Raw genomic sequence first — 24,195 nt, 5'->3', positions numbered from 1 at the left:
TTTGATTTCTTTGTCAGTAATGGAAACGTCCAACTTTTTGAGAGAAAGTGGTGTATTGGCAATGTTCTGTGCTCAGTCGATGATTCAAAAGTGGTAATTACTTTATAATTCCTGATTGATTTGACTTTTTTCTTTGGAACTGATTGCTTGCATATATGTTTCTTCCTGTGTCCTTGAATACATTTCTCTCTCTCTCTCTCTTAGTTTTTCGCTTAATTTGCTCTTGATGTATTTATAGCTCTTGCATGAGCATTTCCTTTAAAATTGGTTGTGGTTTTGTTTGTGTCTTCCCCTTTGGTTTGTAAAATATATATTTTTTGTATATTTGCTGGTTTCTTTTAAATACCCTTTGCTCTTTTTGTGGTGTCTTCATGATCCTTATGCAATTTCTTTAAACTAGTTGCTTTGTTTGTTTTTTTTACAACTGCTTTGTGAAATGGCTTTACATTGTCTATAATAAAAGGACACAAAAGTCAAGTCTCTCTCTCTCTCTCTCTCTCTCTCTCTCCCGTTTTGTGTTGGGCGTGGCAAGATGGCGGCACTCGTGTGCTGTAGCTCTGTCCTTGTGTTGGTTTTGTCCCCCCACTACACCCCCTTTTTCCATTGTGCATTTGTCGTGTCCGTTTACCTTCCTTATTCGTTACCACCTGTCCCTCTTTCCCCTCCCTTGAGACAGAGAGAGTGAGAGAAGAGCCCAAAGGTGAGAACAAACCTGTTCGGTTCAGTTTGCCTGCTCCGTCGGTGCTGTTTACCTTACTCGCATAGTGAGAACTTTATTATTTATTATTTTATTTCGATTTTATTTATTTCGTGTCCTTTCCACCTGGTCAAAGTGGAAAGGTGAGACATCGCCGTTATGGCGAATGTTTGCGCATGGCAGGAAGGGTTTGAAACCCTAACAAGGAAACATGCCTTCGTGTGTGTCTCTCCCGAAGGTGTTCCTACCGAGGACATTATCCTCGCTGTAGGGAATGTTATCGGCGATCAAAATGTCCGTGCCGCGTCGCGGATGAACCAAAAATTTGTTGTCTTCGTGTCGGACGAGAAGTTCGTGCACGATGTGGTTAGTACCGGTTTATCATTGAAAGGTGGGCAGTTCGTCATGGTTTCCCCGATGGACACACCGGCGATTAAGGTAATTATTTCAAATGTCGCTCCGTTTATCACCGATGATAAGCTAATGGCTGTTCTGTCCCGGTACGGAACTGTTGTTTCACGAATCTCGATGATTCCTCTGGGATGTCGAGATGAACGAGTGAAACATGTTATGAGTTTCCGGAGACAAGTATTCATGGTGCTTCCTGATCGCGGCGACGATACAATACTGAACATTTCGTTTAAAATTTCGGTAAAATGCTTCTTCAGGAACCTTAACATGCTTCCTTTGTGGAGCCTTTGGACATGTTAAAAGGTTTTGTCCCAAAGCATCTTGTACGAAGAGCGGCAAATTGGGACACACCGATGCGGGCTGTAAAAAAGAAAACGCCCCGACCGTGCTTCCTCATGCCTCGACCGTGCTTCCTCACACCCCGACTGTGCTTCCCGATGCTCAAACCGTGCTTCCCGACGCCCCGACCGTGCTTCCTCACACCCCGACCGTGCGTCCTCACGCCACGACCGTGCTTCTTGACGCTCAAACCGTGCATCCCGACGCTCAAACCGTGCTTCCTCACGCCCCGACCGTGCTTCCTCACGCCCCGACCGTGCTTCCTCACGCCCCGACCGTGCTTCCTCATGCCCCGACCGTGCTTCCCGACGCTCAAACTGTGCTTCCTGATGCTCAAACCGTGCTTCCCGAAGCCCCGATGCTACCTGAAGCCCCGACCGTGCTTCCCGACGCCCCGACTGTGCTTCCCTACACCTCAACTGTGCTTCCCGGTGTCCCAACTGTGCTTCCCGAGGTCCCGACTGTGCTTCCCGACGCCTCAACTCTGCTTCCCGATGTCCCGACTGTGCTTCCCGACGCCCTGACTGTGCTTCCCTACGCCCCGACTGTGCTTCCCGACGCCCCGGTGCTACCCGAACCCAGTGAGATGGCACTTTGTGATGCTAGTACTGCTAGCGAACCCATGAATGAAGAACTTGCCGTACAGACCAAAAAACGAAAAGCACCACTAACAAATAGCTCCGATGGTGCGATAAAGAAGGCTGTCTTGGGCAGAGACACTGTCTCTGCAAAAGAGGGCAAAACGTCTACAGCAAACGAAAATATCGAACGCCAAAGTGGAAAAAAGGACGTTACTGATTTCCCAGGCTCTAAAAATGAAGCCTGCATTGAACCAAACACTGCGGCCATTTTTGAGCCAGAAAGCGAAGCCCTACCGGTCCCCCCTCCAGTAACTGAGCGGACTGGTGACCGAACCAATTGCGCAGTCTTACAAACAGAAATCGTAACTCCGGCTACGCAGAGATCTGCAGCCATTTGCCAAAGCACACATAAAGAAAGTGGGCACCAGTCTGCTCGTGAGTGTGGACCAGAGCGTCCAATTAAATCCCAGGAGATGCCTCCAGAGGAGCTCGTGAGAGCTGCAAGTAAGGCCCAAGATCCAGGTGGGACATTATCAGACTTGTCAGAGTCTGAGAACGAGATGGAAGTGACTGAGCTGTCACAGTCATCAGCATCTCAGTCACAAATACCCCCTCAACTCATCGTGTCGTTTCTAGCTGAAACGTACAGACAACGTAACAGTCATTAAAGACCATTTTGATGATTTGTTAGCATTCATACATACTGCAAAATCCATAATTAAAACACCTGAACATTTTGACCTGAATAGATCACAATACCACAGGTTAAGAAAATTCATCACACATGCAGGTGTAGAGTGTTCCCAGCCACAGGCTGATTTCATCCAATACAGGATGGCGGTGGTGCTAGCTTTCATCAATACAGGTCAATACATATCAATACAAGATGAAAACTATAAAACTTGCAACTTTAAATATTAACGGCGGTGGTGCTAGCCACCTCCGCCAGGTTCAAGTCAAAAACATATTTCAACGGAAAAAAGGTGGATGTGATCTTGCTTCAAGAAACTCACATCACACCTAATGTAGAACACGACTGGCATCAACTTTTTAAGAGCCAATGCTATTTCAGCAATTTATCAGTTTCATCTGCTGGAATCGGCTTCTTGCTGAAGCCAGGCCTGGTGTGTGAATCATGCCATTTTCAGGAGGTAATAAAAGGTCGGCTTAGCTCTCTCAAACTAGTAAGCCATAACTTCCATTACACCATATTTAACGTGTATGCGCCAAGTGATAGCGTAGAGCGTAAGTCCTTCTTCGCCTCTATGATAAATCACTTAAGATCGGTTGATTTTGATCATTGTGTGTGTGTCGGAGGTGATTTTAATTGCACCTTCGACCCATCAATTGATAGAAACTCTGGTGAACCCCATCCCGAGTCCTATGCACACATATCCCTTTTTTTTTTAGCACAATGGGTTTAGTGGATGTTTGGCGGTTGCACCACCCAAACACATCCCAGTACACCTGGTGTCGATGCGCCAATAGTCGAATATCCTTGGCAAGGCTCGACAGATGGTACATTAATGCACCGTTTAAAAATGCTGCGGTTTCTTCAAATCTTTTTCCTTCCGTGTTTTCAGACCATCATATGGTAACCCTAAACCTTTCCTTTCCTCAACCCACAAATAGAAGCACTTATTGGAAGTTTAATGTTAGACTTCTAGAAGATAGTGTGTTTAAAGAAGCCTTTCGTGTTTTCTGGGCGAGTCTAGTAGCAAATAAATCCTCCTTTTCTTCATCCAGCATTTGGTGGGATAACATGAAACTCCAAATTCGGGTTTTTTGTCAGTGTTTCCAATCACACAGCACAAACGACAAGCACATTACAATGGTCCGGTTGGAATTAGATATTATAAAATTGGAGAGTAAATTGACTCATCAAAATAATGACGCCAATTACCGGTTATTGCTTGTAAAGAAAGCTCTTTTAAGGGAGTTAGTTCAAGAGAAAGCAGCCGGTACATTAATTAGACTTAGAATACAGAATGTAAAATTATCAGACACCCCAAACAAGTCTTTCTTTCATTTAGAATCCTTAAGCAAGCCATCACGGCTAATCTCTTCTGTTTTTGACTCAAGAGGCAACGTTGTTGTCAATGAGGATGATGTTACACTAAACATTATTGAATTCTATACAAAACTTTTTGAAGAGCAGACTGTTTGTAATGATACTATGATGTACTTAACCTCTCACCTCCCCTCCCTAACTGAGGCTCAACGGTTGGAGCTTGACCTACCAATCACCCTCCCTGAGCTAACCTGTGCTCTTGCTGCCATGGATTCGGGGAAAGCTCCGGGTATCGACGGTCTACCTCCCGAATTCTTTCTGACCTTTTGGGACCTTTTAGGCCCCAAGTTGCTGAATGTTTTGGACACTTCTATACAGACTGGTATAATGCCGCTGAGTCTAAGAAGAGCCGTAGTATGCTTGCTCCCGAAAACTGGAGATCCCCGACTTATGGCGAACTGGCGACCGATCTCCCTGCTGTGCACGGATTACAAGCTTTTTTCAAAAGTACTGGCTAATCGACCAAAAAGGTTATTGGTGATCTGGTATTACCAGAACAGAGTTACTGTGTTCCTGGAAGATCCATCCATGATAATATTTCTTTAATCAGAGATCTCAGGGTAACTGTGTGCAAAAAGACATTGGAATGATGTCACTTGATCTTGAAAAGGCATTTGACAGTATTGACCATAAGTTTATGTATCATGTATTACAGGCATGCAGCCTCGGAGAAAACTTTCGATCCTACATTTCCTTGCTATACACAGACATATTTAGTTTAATTAAGATTAATAATGTGTTGGCTCCCCCCATCAAGGTTCGGAGAGGGGTACGGCAAGGGTGTCCAGTCTCTGGTTTATTGTTTGCTCTTTCTTTAGAGCCCCTTCTCAATCTACTGAGAAAGAAGATTTTGGGAATAGCACTTTCTCCCATGAGTCCGCCGCTAACCCTATCTGCTTATGCGGACGACGTCTGCATCTTTGCAAAAGATAAAGACGATATTGATATCCTTGTTGAGTGCCTAACAAAGTTTCACTCTGCTTCCTCTTTAAAAATAAATTGGAACAAAAGCAAGACGTTATGGATACCCTCCCTTTATTGCAACCGTCCTCAGCCTGTACCACTGCCGCCCCCATCCCTCCCCGCATAGTTACTGTGGGGAAGTGAGGGAATTAAGTACTTGGGCATATTCCTTGGTTCCCCACAGTATGCTCAGAAAAATTGGGACGGGGTAATTGAGCAAGTGGGAGAAAGATTGAACCGATGGAAAATGGTTTTACCTCATTTGTCTTTCAAGGGCCGTGTGCTAGTGATCAACAACTTAGTTGCCACACTGTTGTGGCATAGGTTCATCTGCCTGCAACCGCCGGAGGCCCTGCTCAAAGCACTCCAGGGCAAACGGATGGACTTCTTCTGGTGAGGCTACCACTGGCTACGACCCAATGTGATATGTTGGCGCTCGGCTGAGGGTGGCCACAACCTCGTCGACATCGAAGCCCGCCTAATGGCCTTCCGGCTGCGGTCTATTCAACGTCTCCTCTACATGGAACATCTGCCAGGCCGGCTCCCTGCACTCCTTGAACTACAGCGAGCGGGTAGGCTCGGGTACGATTTTGAACTTTTTCAAATGAACCTCCAACATGTCGACATATCGCTCCTCCCTGCTTTTTATCAAAGCCTCTTGAATGCCTGGCAGAGCCTTTCTGTGAGTCGTCAGGCCGACACATATGTCACAAAAATGCTAGCACACGAGCCTTTGTTTTATAACCCTCTCTTTCCCGACATTCCAAAAAGTCGAGATTTTTGCCAACACTTTATAGCAGCTGGTATCGTGAAGGTGCGGTATCTCCGACATGACCCAGGGTATGGTTGGAAACCCATAAGTGAAATCACAGACCTGACAGGGATTTGGTCCCATAGCGTGATTGCAAAAATTTTGAAGAAAATGATTCAGGTGGGACGGCAACTTGGCCTAACTTGGACTCAAGGTACAGAAGAAGATTTGAATGAGCCAAAAGTGCCTAAATTGATTGTTGAACCCATTCAAAATGATTTGCCCCCTGTTAGTGATGAGTCAAAGCTTTTCCAGACTATGGACAGCAAGGGCATCTTGGGCATCTATAAAATAATGAATATGAATGAATGATCGTTTAAAGGCCATTTTCCCCGCTAGAGTGGGGGTTAGCCTTGCGGGCCCCATGACAATCATGGTTCCCTGTTTGAGGCAATGTTTTTATGGCCAGATGCCCTCCCTGACGCCAACCCTTGGTCACGCTCTTACGATGTGCAGGGATACGGTGTACCTATTCTAAATCGGGGTACACACCGTGGTCATTCATCCTAGCAAGCTGGTACTCAATTTGCCGACCTCGGAAGGATGACAGGCTGAGTCAAGTGAGTCATCCCCCCTGGCGTTAATTCAGCAATCGACCGGGATTCGAACCCAGGATCCTAGGATCCCATGCCGGCACCCTAACCGCTAAGCCAACACCAGGCATCTATAAGATGTGCCTTAAATTGTTACATGGGAACCCTTCGTTAAATGGGGTTACCCGATGGAAAGGATTATTACCCGGAGGACCCCCCTCCGAACCTATCTGGAAAGCCATGTATAGTGAGCCCATATCAAAAAGAACAGGTGATCTCCAGTGGTGTTTGGCCCACTGGATTGTTCCCTCAAACACGTTTATTAGACATTTTTCTCCTGTATCTGTTTGTTGTCCCTTCTGTGCAGTCAATGAAGACTTGTTTCATGCATTCATAGACTGTGTACGATTATTTCCTTTGTTTCATTGGTTGAATTATATTGCACACAAAATGCACATTACTTTTTCTTTGAGAAATTTCATCTTTTGCTTTGCTCCTAAACAAGATCCTGTATCTAAACTGTTTAGTTTCCTAATAGCAACTGCGAAACTTGCTGTTTATTTAACAAGAAAAGATAAACTATCTGGAAAACCGACAGAGCACTGTAATATCATGTTGTCTTTTAATGCATTGGTCTCAGCAAGATTGAAGCTTGAGTTTACCTTTTCCAACGAGGCCGGAAATCTTCAAAACTTTATTGATACTTGGTGTGTCGGTGGTTTTTGTGAGGTTGAAGAAAACGAATTGAAAATACTGTTATGAGATGCTGATTATGTTTCTTTTATTTGATAATCATTGGGTGGTTCTTCTTTTTGTTGGCATTTATTGATTTGATTGTAAAACATGTATATTATTACTTTTTGTATTTTTGTAATGAAAGAACTCAAAAGTAAAGTCTTTCCCACCCCCCTCTCTCTCGCTCTTCCCCACCCAACTCGCGCTCTCTCTCTCACACACCCCCACCCATCTCTATCTCCCACCCATCTCTCTCTCCTTCCCACCCCACCTCTCTCTCCTTCCCACCCCACTCTCTCCTTCCCACCCCAGAGATAAAACAAAACAGGAATCTATGGACTGTTTAAACAACACAGTTCTTTATTTTGTATTGATTTTGGAATGTCGTTTGAAACCAAGAATCACAGCAGACGATATAACAAAGTTGTTCCAAGCTTCCAATGTATGCACGCTGCATGGTCAACCACATGGTCATGTAATGAAGAAAGAAAAAAAAACAACTTCCAATCACAGGAATTTCTCCATAGCGACCAAAGTGTACAATAGTAAGTTGTTCATTTCACAAATGAATAACTTTGCTTTTGTAAACTTTGCTCACTTATGAGGGCTTTATAGTCTGCAAAACATGCCCATTAATGGACTCTCTATTTTTCCGCCTCCTTTTTTCTCTTGCACCCTTTGCCCTCTTTTGACCTTCCCCAGGTTTCTGCAGGGCACACATAGTCTGCCAGTAAGCTTCTTGTTAAATTCCCCAAATCCAGGTTCTCACTCTACTCTCTCATCTGTGGAACCAACTTCCCCAGTCTGTTCAGTCGCATTATTCCCTACAGAGCTTCAAGATAACTGTACAACACCATTTCAGATCATTTCTCCAAAAAGAAGAGCTTCAAGCCAGCTCATTATTTATTTTTTTATCAAGAAAGCTTCAACATTGCTCAAGATTCCATCCATCCCCATGATAACTTCAACCCCTAATGACCTCATTCCCATGTACTTCCCTATTTCCAGGTTATTATGATTTTCCCCCAACTCTCACCTCTTTTAGATAATGTATAACAAAACAAGACCAAAAGTCCAACAGCGGCATAGCCATGCTTGTAAAATATTATAAACCACAAACACATACGATTAGCTTTTTAAACAGTCGCTAATGCTGTTTATAACATGAAACAAAGAAATTTGGAGGAATCTCGACATCCATGAGGTAAGCTTTACTTTCAGAACTGAGCAAAGATCTACTGTAATCTATATACCCCACAAGGGTTGGAGGTGTGCTCAATCCACAAGCAGCTAGCTAGCGCTTGCTAAGCCAGCCGTTCCTTAAGGGTTTTGAATGGAGTGCTTGCTCGAATGCTTAAACCACTTGGCGATCTCTCCACAAGAAACTTGGTAAATGAACACACACCCAATGTTCTTGAAACCTGACCATAAAGAGACTGTAATCTATATACCCCAAAGACGAATGACCTTTCCTGCCGTCCTCAAAGTGAGCAGGTGTTTACGCCATAATGACATCATATACGTAATGACATGGCATGACGGCCGGACACAAAACTGCCGCTACCGTGAAATGGGGTGAATAGGGACAGCAAGGTGAATAGGGACACAAACTGAAAAAAAGTTTGGAAACTTTTTTCGCTGAAAATTGATAACCATACTGATTTGTTTATATTTGGGTTGAAAGTGTTCTCTTGTTTTTTTAAAAAGCAACTTATAGTCCCTATTAACCACATATATGGGCTAAATAGGAATAAATGGGATTTTTATGGCTGTCCGTATTCACCCCGTTTTACGGGTGAATAGGGACAGTCACAAAAAACAAAAAAACAAAACCCTGAGTTTCCAACTTATTGCTAAATTGATAGCTCAGATGGATGCACATAATATGCACCCATAATATAAACCACGGTGCCAATGAAAAAAAAATAGGGGATAAAAAGTTTCTCCAAACTGTCCCTATTTTATGATTATAATTTTTTTGCATTAGTGACTGTCCCTATTCACCCGTAAAATGGGGTGAATACGGACAGCCATAAAAATCCTATTTATTCCTATTTAACCCATATATGGGGTTAATAGTGACTATAAGTTGCTTTTTAAAAAAACAAGAGAACACTTTCAACCCAAATATCAACAAATCAGTATGGTTATCAATTTTCAGCGAAAAAGGTTTCCGAACTTTTTTCAGTTTGTGTCCCTATTCACCTTGCTGTCCCTATTCAACCCATTTTACGGTACTTTAATATACATATGAGATATATATTTAACCTCCAGTAACGTTGCAGTCATTACAAAAGCATTAGTGTTACGATTAGATTTACTATAATAATAACGTTACGTTATTATTACGAAAATTATTTTATTTAAAGAAAACCGATGTGAATTCCTTACACTCCGCTTTTACACCACTTCAATCCATCAACTTTCCATTCACGACATTGGGATTAAAGTGTTATGGTTATATTTACTATATTATTATTCTTACTATTACAAAAACGATACTACTGAAACGATAAACTACTGTATTAAGAAACCTGGGCTTAATTTGTCCGAAGTGGAAGGTGAGTCATAACGCCGAAGCCCTGAAGGCCTATACGCACCGTTTTGGTACCGTTTTGTTGAAAGAGACGTAACTTTCGATATTTGATGATCATTTTAACAATCGGTTTGTTTGTGTTTCACACTGAATAAAAAACGTTAAGGTAGGGCATATGGCGATTGTGATATGACAGGTTCGACGATAAGTTCGGCATGAACGGCATATAAAAAAAAATGGCGGAGTGTGGAGAGTCAGCTGTTGTACGCCGTAATGACATCAGACATAATCACATCACCCTGTGTGGTATACGTTTGAGGGGACATACATACATAGACGGACAAACACTGTTCTAGACGGCTCTGCCCTATGGGCTACGCCGTAAAAAGAAGAAAATCAGAGTCTAACTCACTAGGAACGCCAAGGCAGAATCAGGCACATTGGATAATTCTGTCGAATCAGTGATATTCTGTGGGATAGTCTGAGCCGCATTTTTTGCCAAAGGTGCAAAAGATTTGATTTCAGCTCTTGCATGATTCTCTGCCTTCATGAGTTGAAGCATTAAGTGATGCTGAAGGATGTGCTACCAGCTACTATACATGTTGTCTAAATCATTGTGTTTGCTTCACAAATCGTTGAAACAAACGTTGCTTACAATAATGGATGTTTTAGATCCATATCTTCATCAAAAGCGAAGCAATTGGTCCTTGTGGCACACGCAACCTGTCCAACAAGTTTCGTCCAAATCCGTCCAAACATTTTTGAGATATCCTGCTCACAGCAAACAAGGACACAGGGGTGAAAACATAACCTGTGTCCACCTTCGGTGGCGGAGGTAAAAAATGAAATTGGTGCAATAATGATATAAATACAATTCTTATCCCATGTGGTGTTCAAAACGTTCTCCAGGGAGACACATTAAAAATATCCCTCAAAGTCCAACTTTTTTTTTTTCCTTAGATGTCTCAACAATGGTAACTCATAAGAAACTAGAACGGCACTTGGCAGATTGCATACCTCCGCCAGGCTGGACAGTTTACGTTTTGCATCCTACCGATAGGCCGCATCAGGATCCGAACCTGTACCAAAATCTAATCGGCTAGTTCTTGTCACCGAACATGAATAAGTTAGATTAAAAAAGAACAATCCGAAGATTCGCAGTTGTATCAGTATTCAAACCCTTTGTCTAATTAACCCCCAAACCCCTTCAGGAGCAAATTATTTGCTTGAAAGGTTACAAAATAAGTGTAATAGGTTTCACCTGTATGTAATCAGTGGTTTAAATTATAAATTAAGCTCTCCCATCGGTCTAAGGAGTTTTAAGGTGCAACTCACTTGGTCAACCAACAAGACAAACATTAAAACCAAGGAGCCTTCCAAAGAAGTCAGACATAAAGTGGTAGAGAAGCACTGTTCAGGAGAGGGTCATAAGAAGATTTCAACATCACTAATTACATTTCAATTAGAGCAGAAGAAGAACAGCAGACATTTGCAGGGAAGTTTGTCATGACCAAATCCAGTAGAGATGATGTACCGTTGACTGAGATCCGGGTCAGGGAATTGACAGATTGTGTCAGTCCCGATGAGTCACAGAAGTCCTTTGCTGAGGTGTCATGGCTGGTGCGAGAGGTACCCACACCAAGCCAGCTGGCATAATGACAACTGAAATCGTCACATATGAGGAAGAGAGAGTTGGGTTGAGTGGATAGAAGTTGGTCAGAGAGTGACATGTAAATGGAGTCATCACCGTTTGGTGGACGGTATAACACATAAACAAGAGGTGGGAGCGGAGAGGTAGCCGTAGCCAGAGGTACTCCTGGGGTTGTGGTGGAGAGAAGGCAGTGCAGGGAGAGTGAGGAAGAGAGTGTTTGATAAAGATAGCAACTCCTACACCAGGACGAGGCTCGGATCTATCATACCGGAGGACGAAGTAACCAGGGAGATACCAAGCAGTCAGAGATGTCTTGAAGGAAGAAGGTTTCTGTTAAGCATATTATGTCTGGTTTGTCAGAAGCAACCTGTATGGAGAGATCAGTCAGGTTTGAGCAAAAGCCCCAGATGTATGAAGTCCATACCATTAAAGAAGAGGGAGAGGAAGAATAAGATGAGGGAGGAGAGAGGGGGGTGGGTAAGGAGAGCTGTTTTATATAATTCCTGCAGCAATACAATTTTATACTGTTGTGGAAATGGCCCTTAGGCATTAATAATGCTTAGTATAGCGCAGGTATATCCTTCGTGAATGTAATAGCATAAGAGTGACGTAATTAATTGTGATACAAGAAATGCATCGCTTATGTAATAGCTGGACGATGTCTCCCTCTCCTAGTGTCTATCGAAAATTATTATCCCTTTTTGACCAATTTTTAAAGTTCTTCCTCTGTAATCTGTCCTAAATGTTCCTTAATAGGTTTCGCTAGGCCTTGTGGCGCTAGCTGGGCACAAAAAGAAAATTGCAGTTACAATCCAAGCTATTGGCAGCCTGAGTTGATAGCCACCGAGGGGAAGGGTCAATGATGGGCCCATCAGTCCAATAGTGAGTGAGGGGAGGGGCGTGTGTTGTCATGGTGGGAGTCGGGGGCTAGAGGTGATAAAAGCACACACAGAAAGGGGGGGTGGGCAATGAGCAGATACACAACGAGTTCACAGCAGGAGCCTGCACATAAGCTGCATCGGAGTTTCTCTCGGAACAAAGCCTTTTGTTGCACAGCATCTGGCACGCCCCCACACAGCAAGCCGTGCCCATTCTCCCCCTTGCGCCAGTTCTTGTCTATGGCTGGGAACTGTTCATTGCCTGCCCAGGTCACCACTTGGGACTTGATGTGTCCCCACAATTTCAGTCCTATCACCTATAATGTCTATCTCCTGTGGTGTGTCTGTGTGCCCAAAGTCATATTTGTTTAAGGAATCTCTGAACGTTTGTTGTTTCGTGGGCGCATATTCGGTAGCGGGTTAAACGGTATACATCATTGATTGTTTGCTTCCTTTTGTTTCCTCACCTTCCTCCTTCCCCCTCCCACCCCTACCCCATGCATGGTTGAATTAAACATACCTGGTTTTGGGAGTGAATTCTAGCTGTCAGAGTCTTCACTGGTGATTAAGGAAAAGAACGTTGAGAGATTAATTGACTTTGGCACTAAACACCACACACCTGGACAGTGCCACTCATCTCAAGTATGCTCGGCCTGATTGGTTACGAGACTGTGGTACTAATTGGTTAATGCTTGACTGATTCCGTGCCCCTAATCTGCATGGTGGGGTGGCACTTGGACACGAGATCTGGCATGGGGGCGGTGGGGGAGGGGGTGGGTGGGGGAGGCATTCAAAAATAGTTGACTGTTACTACCATTGAGTTAACTCAATGGATTAGAACCAGCCAACTGGTCCAACCACAACAATATTTTTAATGTTGTTCCACATTCCTTTCTGGATAAACAATTATTGGAATAGTTTATTAATTTCACCCCTAAGAGATTGAGAGACTATTGTAACGCCCGTGCCTGTCTATACGTCTCTCCACATGTCTATATCTATATATTTTCACTTGAATTTATTTTCTCTGAAACCGCTTGTCTGGTCAATGTAAAATGTTAAACATAGGAAGGACTCCCCATAGAGAATATTTTATTGATAACTCTGGTGTAATAGATCGCATGATATGGCAGCCATATTGGATTTAAAAAATTGGACATCTTCCCTGGAAACCGGTCAGTGATAAAATTTGAAACTTGGCATATGTCAACTCCCCATGGGGTATATCGGGTGATAACAGTGGTGTCATTGGTGTAGTGCTATTCCAGCCACAACTGGTGGATTCAAAATCCTTATCTAAAACATCTGGAACTTCATACAGTCACGTGAAAAAGTAAGTACACCCCATGTAAAGTTTTGACTTTTTCAACATATTTCAACATACAGCTATTTGATCCTCTTTTCAACAATATTGATAGATAAAGGTAATATAATATAACAAATATCATGAAACATTTACATTTTGTAGTCCATTTTATAATTTAAATACACATAAATGCAAATTTCGCATGTGGAAAAAGTAAGTACACCCTTGGCTCCAATAGGTGGTATTGCCCCCTTTGGCAGAAACAACCTCAAGTATGTGTTTCTTATCTATCTATAATTCCAGTAATCTCTGTCTGTACGTTTGTACGTTTGTCTGTGACCGCTGTTTCTCGACAACCACGGGTCCGATATACTTTTAACTTGCCAGGTATATTGCTGGGGACCCGAGGATGTGCCTTTTCAAGGTTTCATATTAATCGGACAATTACTTACCGAGCTATGTCCAAAAAACGATTCAACCAATCAGAGAGCAGCGAACTATCGCGTGTGCCTAACGTGGCGGACACACTCTGCCTCGGATGGCACATTTGAGAGCGTATTCATTTATTTCACGTTTGCAAACTATGTTGGCGTTAAACTATGTTTTAATAAAGTTTTAAAACTAATAAAAACGAATTTGCGATTCATTCGCTTTCCTGCGCGTTTGTGCACGCGATGGCGATTTCTTTACCAAACTCCGGAAGCCGTTCGCTTTGGACCAAACCATTTCATGTAAATAGAGGGGGGGGATATAATTTTAGATATAGATATAGTACGGGCAATGCCCTAGTAACTATAAATGCAAATTGTCTACAATAACAATAATCTAACAATAATCTAACAATAATTGTCTACCAGTCTCTGACATCGACTGGGAGAAATTTTTGCCCACTCCTCCATGTAGAATTCTTTCACCGATGCGATGTTTGAGGGGTTTCTTGCATGCACAGCTCGTTTCAAATCCCCCACAACATCTCGATGGGATTAAGATCCGGGCTTTGACTTGGCCATTCCAGAACCCTCCATTTCTTTCTTTTCAGCCATTCCTTGGTGGATTTACTGGTATGTTTAGGGTCATTGTCATGTTGCAAGGTCCACCTTCGGTTGAGCTTCAACTTTCCGACAGATGGCATCACATTATCCTCAAGCACCCTCTGGTACAATGAAGAATTCATAGTGGATTATATTATGGTGAGCTGCCCAGGCCCTGATGCAGCAAAGCTGCCCCAAACCATAATATTTCCACCACCATGCTTTACAGTTGGTATCAGGTTTTTGTGGTCAAATGCTGTCTTTGGTTTTCGCCAAACATGTCTTCTGGTACTGTGGCCAAATAGCTCTACCTTTCACTCATCTGTCCAGAGCACATTGTTCCAGAAGTGCTGGTCTTTGCCTAGGTGTTCATTGACAAACTTTAGTCTTGCCCTGATGTTCTTTCTGGACAGCAAAGGTTTCCTCCTGGCACACCTCCCATGTAGATCAATTTTGTGCAGCCTCTTTCTAATGGTAGACTCGTGCACTTTGGCATCAACAGTGGCAAGAGCTACCTGTAGGTCCCGTGCTGACATTCTGGGGTTCTTAGAGACTTATTTTAGCATCTTGCGGTCTGCTTTCGGGCTGAACTTGCTGGGGCGACCTGGCCTGAACAAGTTCGCAGTTGTTTGGAATCTTCTCCACTTGTAGATGATCTTCCAGACAGTCGAATGATTGATTTCAAATTGTTTGGAGATCTTTTAAATCCTTTCCCAGACTCGTAGGCATCAATAACCTTCTTTCTGAAGTCCTCAGAGAGCTCTTTTGATCTAGGCATTGTGACGCCGCACACTTCAACAACAAAGAGCAAACTAAACTAAATGTCTGAGGTTTAAATAAGACAGGTTCCTCCAAGATCCTCTCTAACTATGTTCTAATCATTTGCACCTGACCTGGTGCACCTGATTCTAATTTTAGGTATTTGAAGTAGTGATAAATGTAGGGGTGTACTTACTTTTTCCACATGCGAAATTTGCATTTATGTTTATTTAAATTATACAATGGACTACAAAATGTAAATGTTTCATGATATTTGTTATATTATATCACCTTTATCTATCAATATTGTTGAAATGAAGATCAAATAGCTGTATGTTTAAATATGTTGAAAAAGTCAAAACTTTACACGGGGTGTACTTACTTTTTCACGTGACTGTGTATCTGATCTACGACCTGATACGAGTGAAGAATTACATTTACTAGCAACGGTACGCGCCCTTTGGGCGGGGCTTCACTTGGGAGGCCCAAATGAAAAGGTAAAATATCAGAAATTGAAGGCTTTTTTAATTTTAAACGATTTATATAAACATCCGTTAAATCATATCACACGCAAATCATCAAAATCTAAACAGTATTTGTAGAATTTCAATAAAAGCCACATCACTGTTTATATCGGTAAATATTATTCCACCGTGTTTGGAAAAACTGGAAAATTGGACAAATTGGAAAAAACAATATCGCCTATTTTACTCCAGGGGGTCCCAGGTTTACCCACCCAAAATTTCGTTGTGATCGGTTCAGCTGTTTTTTCGGTACCTGGGAACAGACACAGACAGACAGACACTTGGTGAATTATAGTAAGACTAGTGGGGTCACCCGTGGGAATCCCACGGGCATGGACGTGTGTGACATTTCGACATATTGAGTTAGTGGTGCACCTGCACATTCAGTTTCACAAAATGGTTACTGGCAATTTATCAGATGCACAAATGATGTAATCTACACAATGTATTTACTTCTGATAACATGTGAATGCATGTGCGTGCACACCCACACACACACACACACGTACACCCACACACATACATGCATACACATCTGGTTTTTTCATTTCTGGTCCTCACAATTTTGTCTCTCTTATTCACAGACACACACACACACACATATATATATATATGCGCATGTATACACATATACATCCACCCACACACACACACGTACACGCATGCAGACACACACACATATACTCGTATATATAGATATATATATATATATAATATATACACACACACACACATATATATATATATATATATATATATATATATATATATATATATATATATGCACACACACACACCCGGCACATGTATATATCCCACATGTATAGAAAAGGTTTAAAGTGTACGTGCCCCTCCCCTCCTCCAACCGCCATCCTCCCTCCTCCCTCCTCCCTCCTCTTTCCCCCGCCCGGCAACGCCGGGTACTTCTGCTCGTAACTAATAAAATAAAAACGAAGAAATATCTCTCAGCAATTTCCCGTCTGTTAATTTATATATTTTACAAATGTGAATTACACGTCCATGCACACGTGAAATGGAGTTTGTTTTTTCACACGTGAAATGAACACGTGAACCTTTACTTCCGGATAATAATGTTGAATGAAATAAGAACGAAGAAATATATGTCGGCATCATTGTTGACGTTTTTGTGACGACTGTCATCAAACGGTAAAAGTAATATATCTTAACGGAAAAGAAAAAGCGAATTTTTAATATATGTCGTCATTTTCCCCGACTGTTATTTTAGGCGGTGTATTTTCGTGTATCATCGTGGCGCGATTAAAAAATATATATCTCTGCATTTTCCCGTGTGTGCGTGAATGTTCTCAATTATTTCTGACACCGAGTCTAAAGCAATTGATAAAAATTAAATCAGATGGTGAATTTGATATAAAATCGTGAGGGTGACTCAATGAATGGGCTTTATTTTACAGGCCTTTGAGGATTCATTTCGTTCTATAAACGGAAACTTTCATCGGATTCTCTTCCCGGTTTTTTTCAACCGAGTCTAAAACTATGTTAGCGACTGTTAAAAATGAAATGATATCTCGAATTTGAGTTGAAATAAACCTGTGTGAGAGAGAAAGACAGCACGGGCCTAACTAAACAGGCCTCAAAGCTATTCGAGTTAATAAAATGGTGGATATTTGTTTACATGAAGCCTCTCCAAGAATGGGTGGAGCTACTCTGCAAACAGAGTAAGCCACACCCCAGACAGACAGACAGACAGAATCACCTTCGCATATTATAATATAGATGACATTATCACTCACATGGTCTGGTGGCCATATTGAATTGAAAATAAAAACGTAAAAAAAAAAAAATCTTCGTCAGAACTGCTCAACAGATCGATGCAAAACTTTATGCACGACTAGATATCGACGCGACATTCAGAATATAGTTTGAATTTTTTTTTCATCTTCATCGATGCATTTCAGCCTTAATGTGCACATTGTTAAATATCCTAATAATCAATCAATAATCAATAAAGCTTTGGATAATGGCAAATTACAGTGCATTCAGAAAGTATTCAGACCCCTTCACTTTTTTCACATTTTGTTATGGTGCAGCCTTATACTGAAATCGTTTAAATTCATTTTTTCCCTCATCAATCTACACTCAATACCCCATAATGACAGAGAAAACAGGATTTTAGAAAGTTTTGCAAATTTATTAAAAAGAAAAAACTGAAATATCACATTGACATAAGTATTCAGACCCTTTGCTCTGACACTTGAAATTTAGCTCAGGTGCCTCCCATTTCTCCTGATCATCTTTGAGATGTTTCTACACCTTTATTGGAGTCCACCTGTGGCAAATTCAATTGATTGAACATGATTTGGAAAGGCACACACCTGTCTATATAAGGTCTCACAGCTGACAATGCACATCAGAGCAAAAACCAAGCCATGAGGTCGAAGGAACTGCCTGCAGAGCTCAGAGACAGGATTGTGTCGAGGCACAGATCTGGGAGAGCCTACAAAAAAAATTTCTGCTGCATTGAAGGTTCCCAAGAGCACAGTGGCCTCCATAATTCTTAAATGGAAGACGTTCGGAAAACCAGGACCCTTCCTAGAGCTGGCCGCCCGGCCAAACTGAGCAATCGGGGGAGAAGGGCCTTGGTAAGAGAGGTGACCAAGCCGATGGTCACTCTGGCTGAGCTCCCGAGATCCTGTGTGGAGATGGGAGAAACTTCCAGAAGGACAACCATCATTGCAATACTCCACCGATCTGGGCTTTATGGCAGAGTGGCCAGACGGAAGCCTCTCCTCAGTGAAAGTCACATGAAAGCTCGCTTGGAGTTTGCAAAAAAGCACCTAATGGACTCTCAGACTGTGAGAAACAAGATTCTGTGGTCTGATGAAACCAAGATTGAACTGTTTGGCCTCAATTCTAAGCGTCATGTCTGAGGAAACCAGGCACCGCTCAGCACCTGTCCAATACCATCCCAACCGTGAAGCATGGTGGTGGCAGCATCATACTGTGGGGGTGTTTTTCAGCAGCAGGGACTGGGGGACTGGTCAGGGTTGAGGGAACAATGAACGGAGCACAGTACAGAGATATCCTTAATGAAAACCTGAAACAGAGCGCTCAGGACCTCAGACTGGGCCAAAGGTTCACCTTCCAACAGGACAATGACCCTAAGCACACAGCCAAGACAACGCAAGAGTGGTTTCAGGACAACTCTGTGTGAAGGTCCTTGAGTGGCCCAGCCGGAGGTCTGACTTGAACCCAATCGAACATCTCTGGAGAGACCGGAAAATGGCTGTCTACCTGACAGAGCTTGAGAGGATCTGCAGAGAAGAATGGCAGAAAATCCCCAAATCCAGGTGTGCAAAGCTTGTCGCGTCATACCCAGGAAGACTCGAGGCTGTAATCGCTGCCAAAGGTGCTTCAACTAAGTATTGAGTTAAGGGTCTGAATACTTATGTCAATGTGATATTTCAGTTTTTTCTGTTTGATAAATTTGCAAAACTTTCTAAAATCCTGTTTTCTCTTTGTCATTATGGGGTATTGAGTGTAGATTGATGAGGGAAAAAATGAATTTAAACGATTTCAGCATAAGGCTGCAACATAACAAGATGTGAAAAAAGTGAAGGGGTCTGATTACTTTCTGAATGCACTGTATGTGACATAATAGGGTGCATGTATGATATGGGTGTATGGACCATAATAGGAGCATGTTCAGTTAACGATGATGGATTTTTCGTTCAGAATGAGCTTGCGAGGTGAGATGACGCACTCTATCAAGTGCCCTTGTACTTTTTTTCATAGCATCTTCCTTAATGCTGGATATTTTTTGTATTAAATTGACGGATTACTATTCCACAAACATACTCGTGTATAGTCGGGAATATCGTTTCAAAAATGTAAAACAAAGGGAAATAGAATATCCTGATGCAATGATAAACACACTGTACAATCAGATTCAACCACAAATAAATAGCACCGAGTGGGTCGACGGTCATCCTTTGAGGTTGTAGTTCAGACCTCTGCTGATTTGGGAGAACTTCATCCCCCCCCCCAAACGTCGAAGCCCGAGCGATTGTGCGGGCTACTGTGTTGTATTAATGTGTCAAGTTTCAGAACAATCAGCCAGGTGATAAAGGGAGGAGAAGCAAAAATCGGAAAAAGTTAACAGACACGGACGACTGGACAGACAGACATCCGGGCATCAATCACGACCCATTTTATAAGTTCATCCCTTCGAGATTTGAGATGACATGACCTAGAAAGCTATCACGCTTAATATATATATTTTAAATTGCAAATGAATACAAGTAATTAAATACAAAGAGCGTTTTATGAAAAGAGTGGGCCAAGTTTTGGGGGACTTTGAGCCAGGTGTCCCATTTGTGAGCATTCCCTGGAAGACGTTAAAGGTCCTATGCCAATAGTACTTTTCGAAGAGAAGAGGACTGCATGCCAGTCCCAATGGTTCCTGCCTAATCTGGCTAAGAAGGCACCACCTGGCCCACAGGTATGCCGACTTGGCACCTCAACAATCTTCAATATCATGGGACAGATCAGATCAGTTCATATTATCCGCACGGATTTGGTGCATCCTGTTCAATAGGCGATGATATGCGTTATGTTACGTTAAAACACACAGTCCCAAAATATTTTAAAATTATATGAGCAAAGGCAGCCCATTTATGCTCAGCGGGGAATGACACGCCCTCGGCTGGTTGGCTCCACCCCCCTGGGGCCGGTCCGCCGCTTCCATTGGGTGCGGGGGTTACCGGGCTCCGCCCTTGACGAGGAGCTGACAGGGAGCCCCTATTTGGTAACCCCGTCGAGCACATGTTCGATGTGAACACTCTGTAGACCGATACATAGTTATGAATCCCTCGAAAGGTAAAAATGTCGACCAGCAAACACAAATGAATGGAGTCTTCAGTAAATCACAATACAAACTACAACGACACTCAGCAGAGAGCATACCTCCGCCAAGTGAACGGTTTCAGTTTTGTATCCCAGAGTAGACCAGAAAATCACAATACAGAATCGCATTTTATCAAAGTCATCCGTGCACAACTTTTTGAGATATCCTGCTATATGTTGGTTTTAGCCCTATCTCTCAATGGTGAAGAATCACTTGAGAAATTAAATAATTCTCATATCCGAATCCATATTCAGATCTTCACCAAAATCGAATCCATTGGTCCTTGTCAGACACCCAACCGGTCCACCAAGTTTCGTCCAAATCCATCCACAACGTTTTGAGATATCCTGCTATGTATCGTTTTGGCCCTATCTCCCAATGGTGAAGAATCACTTAAAATTTTTAGTAGCCGGATCCGAATCCGGATCTTCACCAAAAATCTAATCATTTCGTCCATGTCACATACGCTACATCTTTGCCAAATTTTGTCCGAATTCATCCTCAACCTTTTGAGATATTTTGTTCACAAACGGACAGACAGACAGGGATGAAAACATAACCTCCATCTACCTTTGGTGGCGGAGGTAAACATAACCCTCCATCCACCTTTGGTGGCGGAGGCAAAAATATCCAAATATGTTCGAGCAGGTTTGTAATCAGGACTCGATTAACAAAATATGATCATTAAAATAAAATGACTGCACATTATAAACCATTACGATACATAGCCATGCCATGGACCATTAAAATCCGTGCGAAAAGAGGGCGGGGAAAGAGGACGGAGAAAGGGGGCGGAGACAGAGGACGGGGAAAGGGGGCGGAGACAGAGGACGGAGAAAGAGGGCGGGGAAAGAGGACGGAGAAATGGGGCGGAGACAGAGGACGGGGAAAGGGGGCGGAGACAGAGGACGGGGAAAGGGGGCGGAGACAGAGGGTCGAGACAGAGGGCGGAGAACGAGACGAACCTCCGACCCAACCAGCGAGAAAATCATCTGGCTGGAAATTTTCCATGAGGATGGGGTTTTGTCGTTCCGTAAGTATTGCGGCTTCCAGGACACCGAAGAAACAGCCGAATGAGTCGAAACAAAATGAATAAGCAAATCGAGAATTGGTGCACGGGAATGCACAGCTGCGGAGATACGATGGAAGCGCGAAACTCAAGGAAGCGCACGATCTCCTCTGCGAACCGAAATGGGCGGATCCGGATCTCGCGCGCCGGTCGACACTTATTGGAGGACAAGGCCGATGCGATTGGCTGGAAGCGGATCCGTGCACGATGACAATGGAATGTGCGATCTATTGTACACGTTTTTATTGTGCTGCGGCCGCGTCACGCAGACAATGACATCAGCACCAATAACCCGAAGTGCACATTTGTGTTTATGCACCTTTAAAATGTAACCTATTCTCCGGTGGATGACAACAATTTTTCTTTCCTTTAGTGGAGCAGACTCATTGAAGAGTAAGATTGATGGGAATTCATTCTTTAGTGGAATTTGAGAAATATTAACGCAAACCGTAATTCCTGAATTTAAATTCAACAAGTTGCGCGAAATTATCGAGACAAATTTATGTTCTATACAGAATATAAATATTGAAATGATAATGTACAATACCGATACATATAACGTTGCTGCTGCCGAGGCATTTTCTTGGAAACGGTTACACTGGGTGGTTTGCCATTGCCTTTCCAGCAGTGGTTAGGACAGGAATTCGAAAAGTGGCCCTGGTGCCGGCGATAACTTGCCTACTCTTCGTAAATGACACCGTGGAATCTTTAACGTCCACCGATTAAAGCTGGCGGACACCAGGCCGTAGGGACACCCAGCTTATCGTCCTTCCGAGAGACTGTGAATCATCAGGATGACAGTTTATATATATATTGCTGGGTCGGGATTCGGATCCCGGCAACCTCTAGGTCAGGGGTTCTTTACCTTTTTTGAGTCATGGACCCCTTTGAGAATCCGGTGAAAGCTACGGACCCCTCCCCAGAAAAATGCACACAAGCGCATAAACACAACATTTTGCATACAATGGATACATTTTATTGCATTGGAAAATTATTTCCTTCACGTACCGTCATAATCAGAATTTAAAAAACAATCTTTACAAAGAACATATCTCACTTTTTTCATGCAAAAATCAATGATCATTCCCTGAATAAAATGAAATACAGTATATCCAAATTGTGCAAATTAAACAAAAAATAAACTTCAATTCTGCTCAAAAGTACATTTCAGTGAGAAGGCTGTTGTTGTTTGGCTTCAATAAGAAGATGAAATTGGGGAGTGGTCTTTGACAAGGCAACACACGTCATGTTCTCAGGACAAGGCAACACACGTCAACACACGTCCCCCATCTTCTCAGGACCACTCCCAAACCCCCATCTTCTCAGGACCACTCCCAAACCCCCATCTTCTCAGGACCACTCCCAAACCCCCATCTTCTCATGACCACTCCCAAACCCCCATCTTCTCACGACCACTCCCAAACCCCCATCTTCTCATGACCACTCCCAAACCCCCATCTTCTCATGACCACTCCCAAACCCCCATCTTCTCATGACCACTCCCAAACCCCCATCTTCTCACGACCACTCCCAAACCCCCATCTTCTCATGACCACTCCCAAACCCCCATCTTCTCATGACCACTCCCAAACCCCCATCTTCTCACGACCACTCCCAAACCCCCATCTTCTCATGACCACTCCCAAACCCCCATCGTCTCAGGACCACTCCCAAACCGAAACGATGTTTGATATCCAATCGATTTCTCCTATTCGTTTTGATGGTAACAGGTGCTGAAAATCCTGACTCGCAAAGATTTGTGGTTACAAACGGAATCAGAGCTCCCAGAGCTCGCTTTGCCAGACGAGGGTGGGCTTGTGTCGAGGAACACCAACATTCTCCAAGACTCTTCGAGTTGGACTCACGTCGTATCATTTCCTTTGTCCTCAGGGCAATGAGGTAATCTCTGGCAAGGTGTGCGTCATTAATACAGTTTATATCAGCAAGGAAAGGATTACGAATCCACGTTTCAACTTTAAGGTCAGGTGCCTTCGAAAGAGTTCCTTCGAAAGTAACCTTCGAAAGAGTTCTGCAGTGTTTCCAGGTGTCTGCACATTTCTGCCTGCAGATAAATTGACAGGGCGTTGTCTCTCTCGACTCCATCCTGCAGAAGCACTTCCTCCAGCATTGGAAAGTTAGCATAGTCAGGGGCGGATCCAGAGGGGGGTGCAGGGGGTGCGCACCGCCCCCTTCGATCCAGGATGAGGGTTCAGGCGGTGCGAATCTGCTGAACTGTTGGACCAGGGAAGAACACAAGGAACTGCAGAAACTTCCAAGAACGCACGAAATGCCGTTTCTGACGATCATTAAAAAAAAAATTCCTGGTGGAGGACCCCCAGATCCCCCCCTTTAGCCCCCCCCCCAGCGCTATAGTTTCATGCACCCCCCCCCGTCTTGAAATTCCTGGATCCGCCC

General features: G+C 43.2%; 1 protein-coding gene across 3 annotated transcripts in view; it reads right to left on the bottom strand.

The window, feature by feature from the left end:
* The window catches only part of SLC25A48 (solute carrier family 25 member 48), a 137,434-nt gene extending 115,474 nt beyond the window's left edge, over positions 1-21,960 (bottom strand). The window contains exons 1-2 of one of the 3 annotated variants that reach the window (XM_078776749.1): positions 21,677-21,960; positions 16,039-16,079 (exon numbers count right to left, since the gene is read on the bottom strand). In XM_078776749.1, coding sequence (XP_078632875.1) covers positions 16,039-16,079; positions 21,677-21,722 — 87 coding nt within the window. In that variant the 5' untranslated portion in view covers positions 21,723-21,960. The remainder of the gene's footprint in view (positions 1-16,038; positions 16,080-21,676) is intronic. The other 2 variants (XM_078776750.1, XM_068114021.2) reach the window with 2 other exon arrangements.
* Between the last annotated feature and the right edge of the window lie 2,235 nt (positions 21,961-24,195).

Source organism: Myxine glutinosa, chromosome 4 (assembly GCF_964187855.1).
Source record: "Myxine glutinosa chromosome 4, kmMyxGlut1.1, whole genome shotgun sequence".
NCBI classification, from domain to species: Eukaryota; Metazoa; Chordata; class Myxini; order Myxiniformes; family Myxinidae; genus Myxine; species Myxine glutinosa.
Note: the sequence above shows the minus strand (reverse complement) of the source record. Positions and strands in the feature narration are given on the sequence as shown.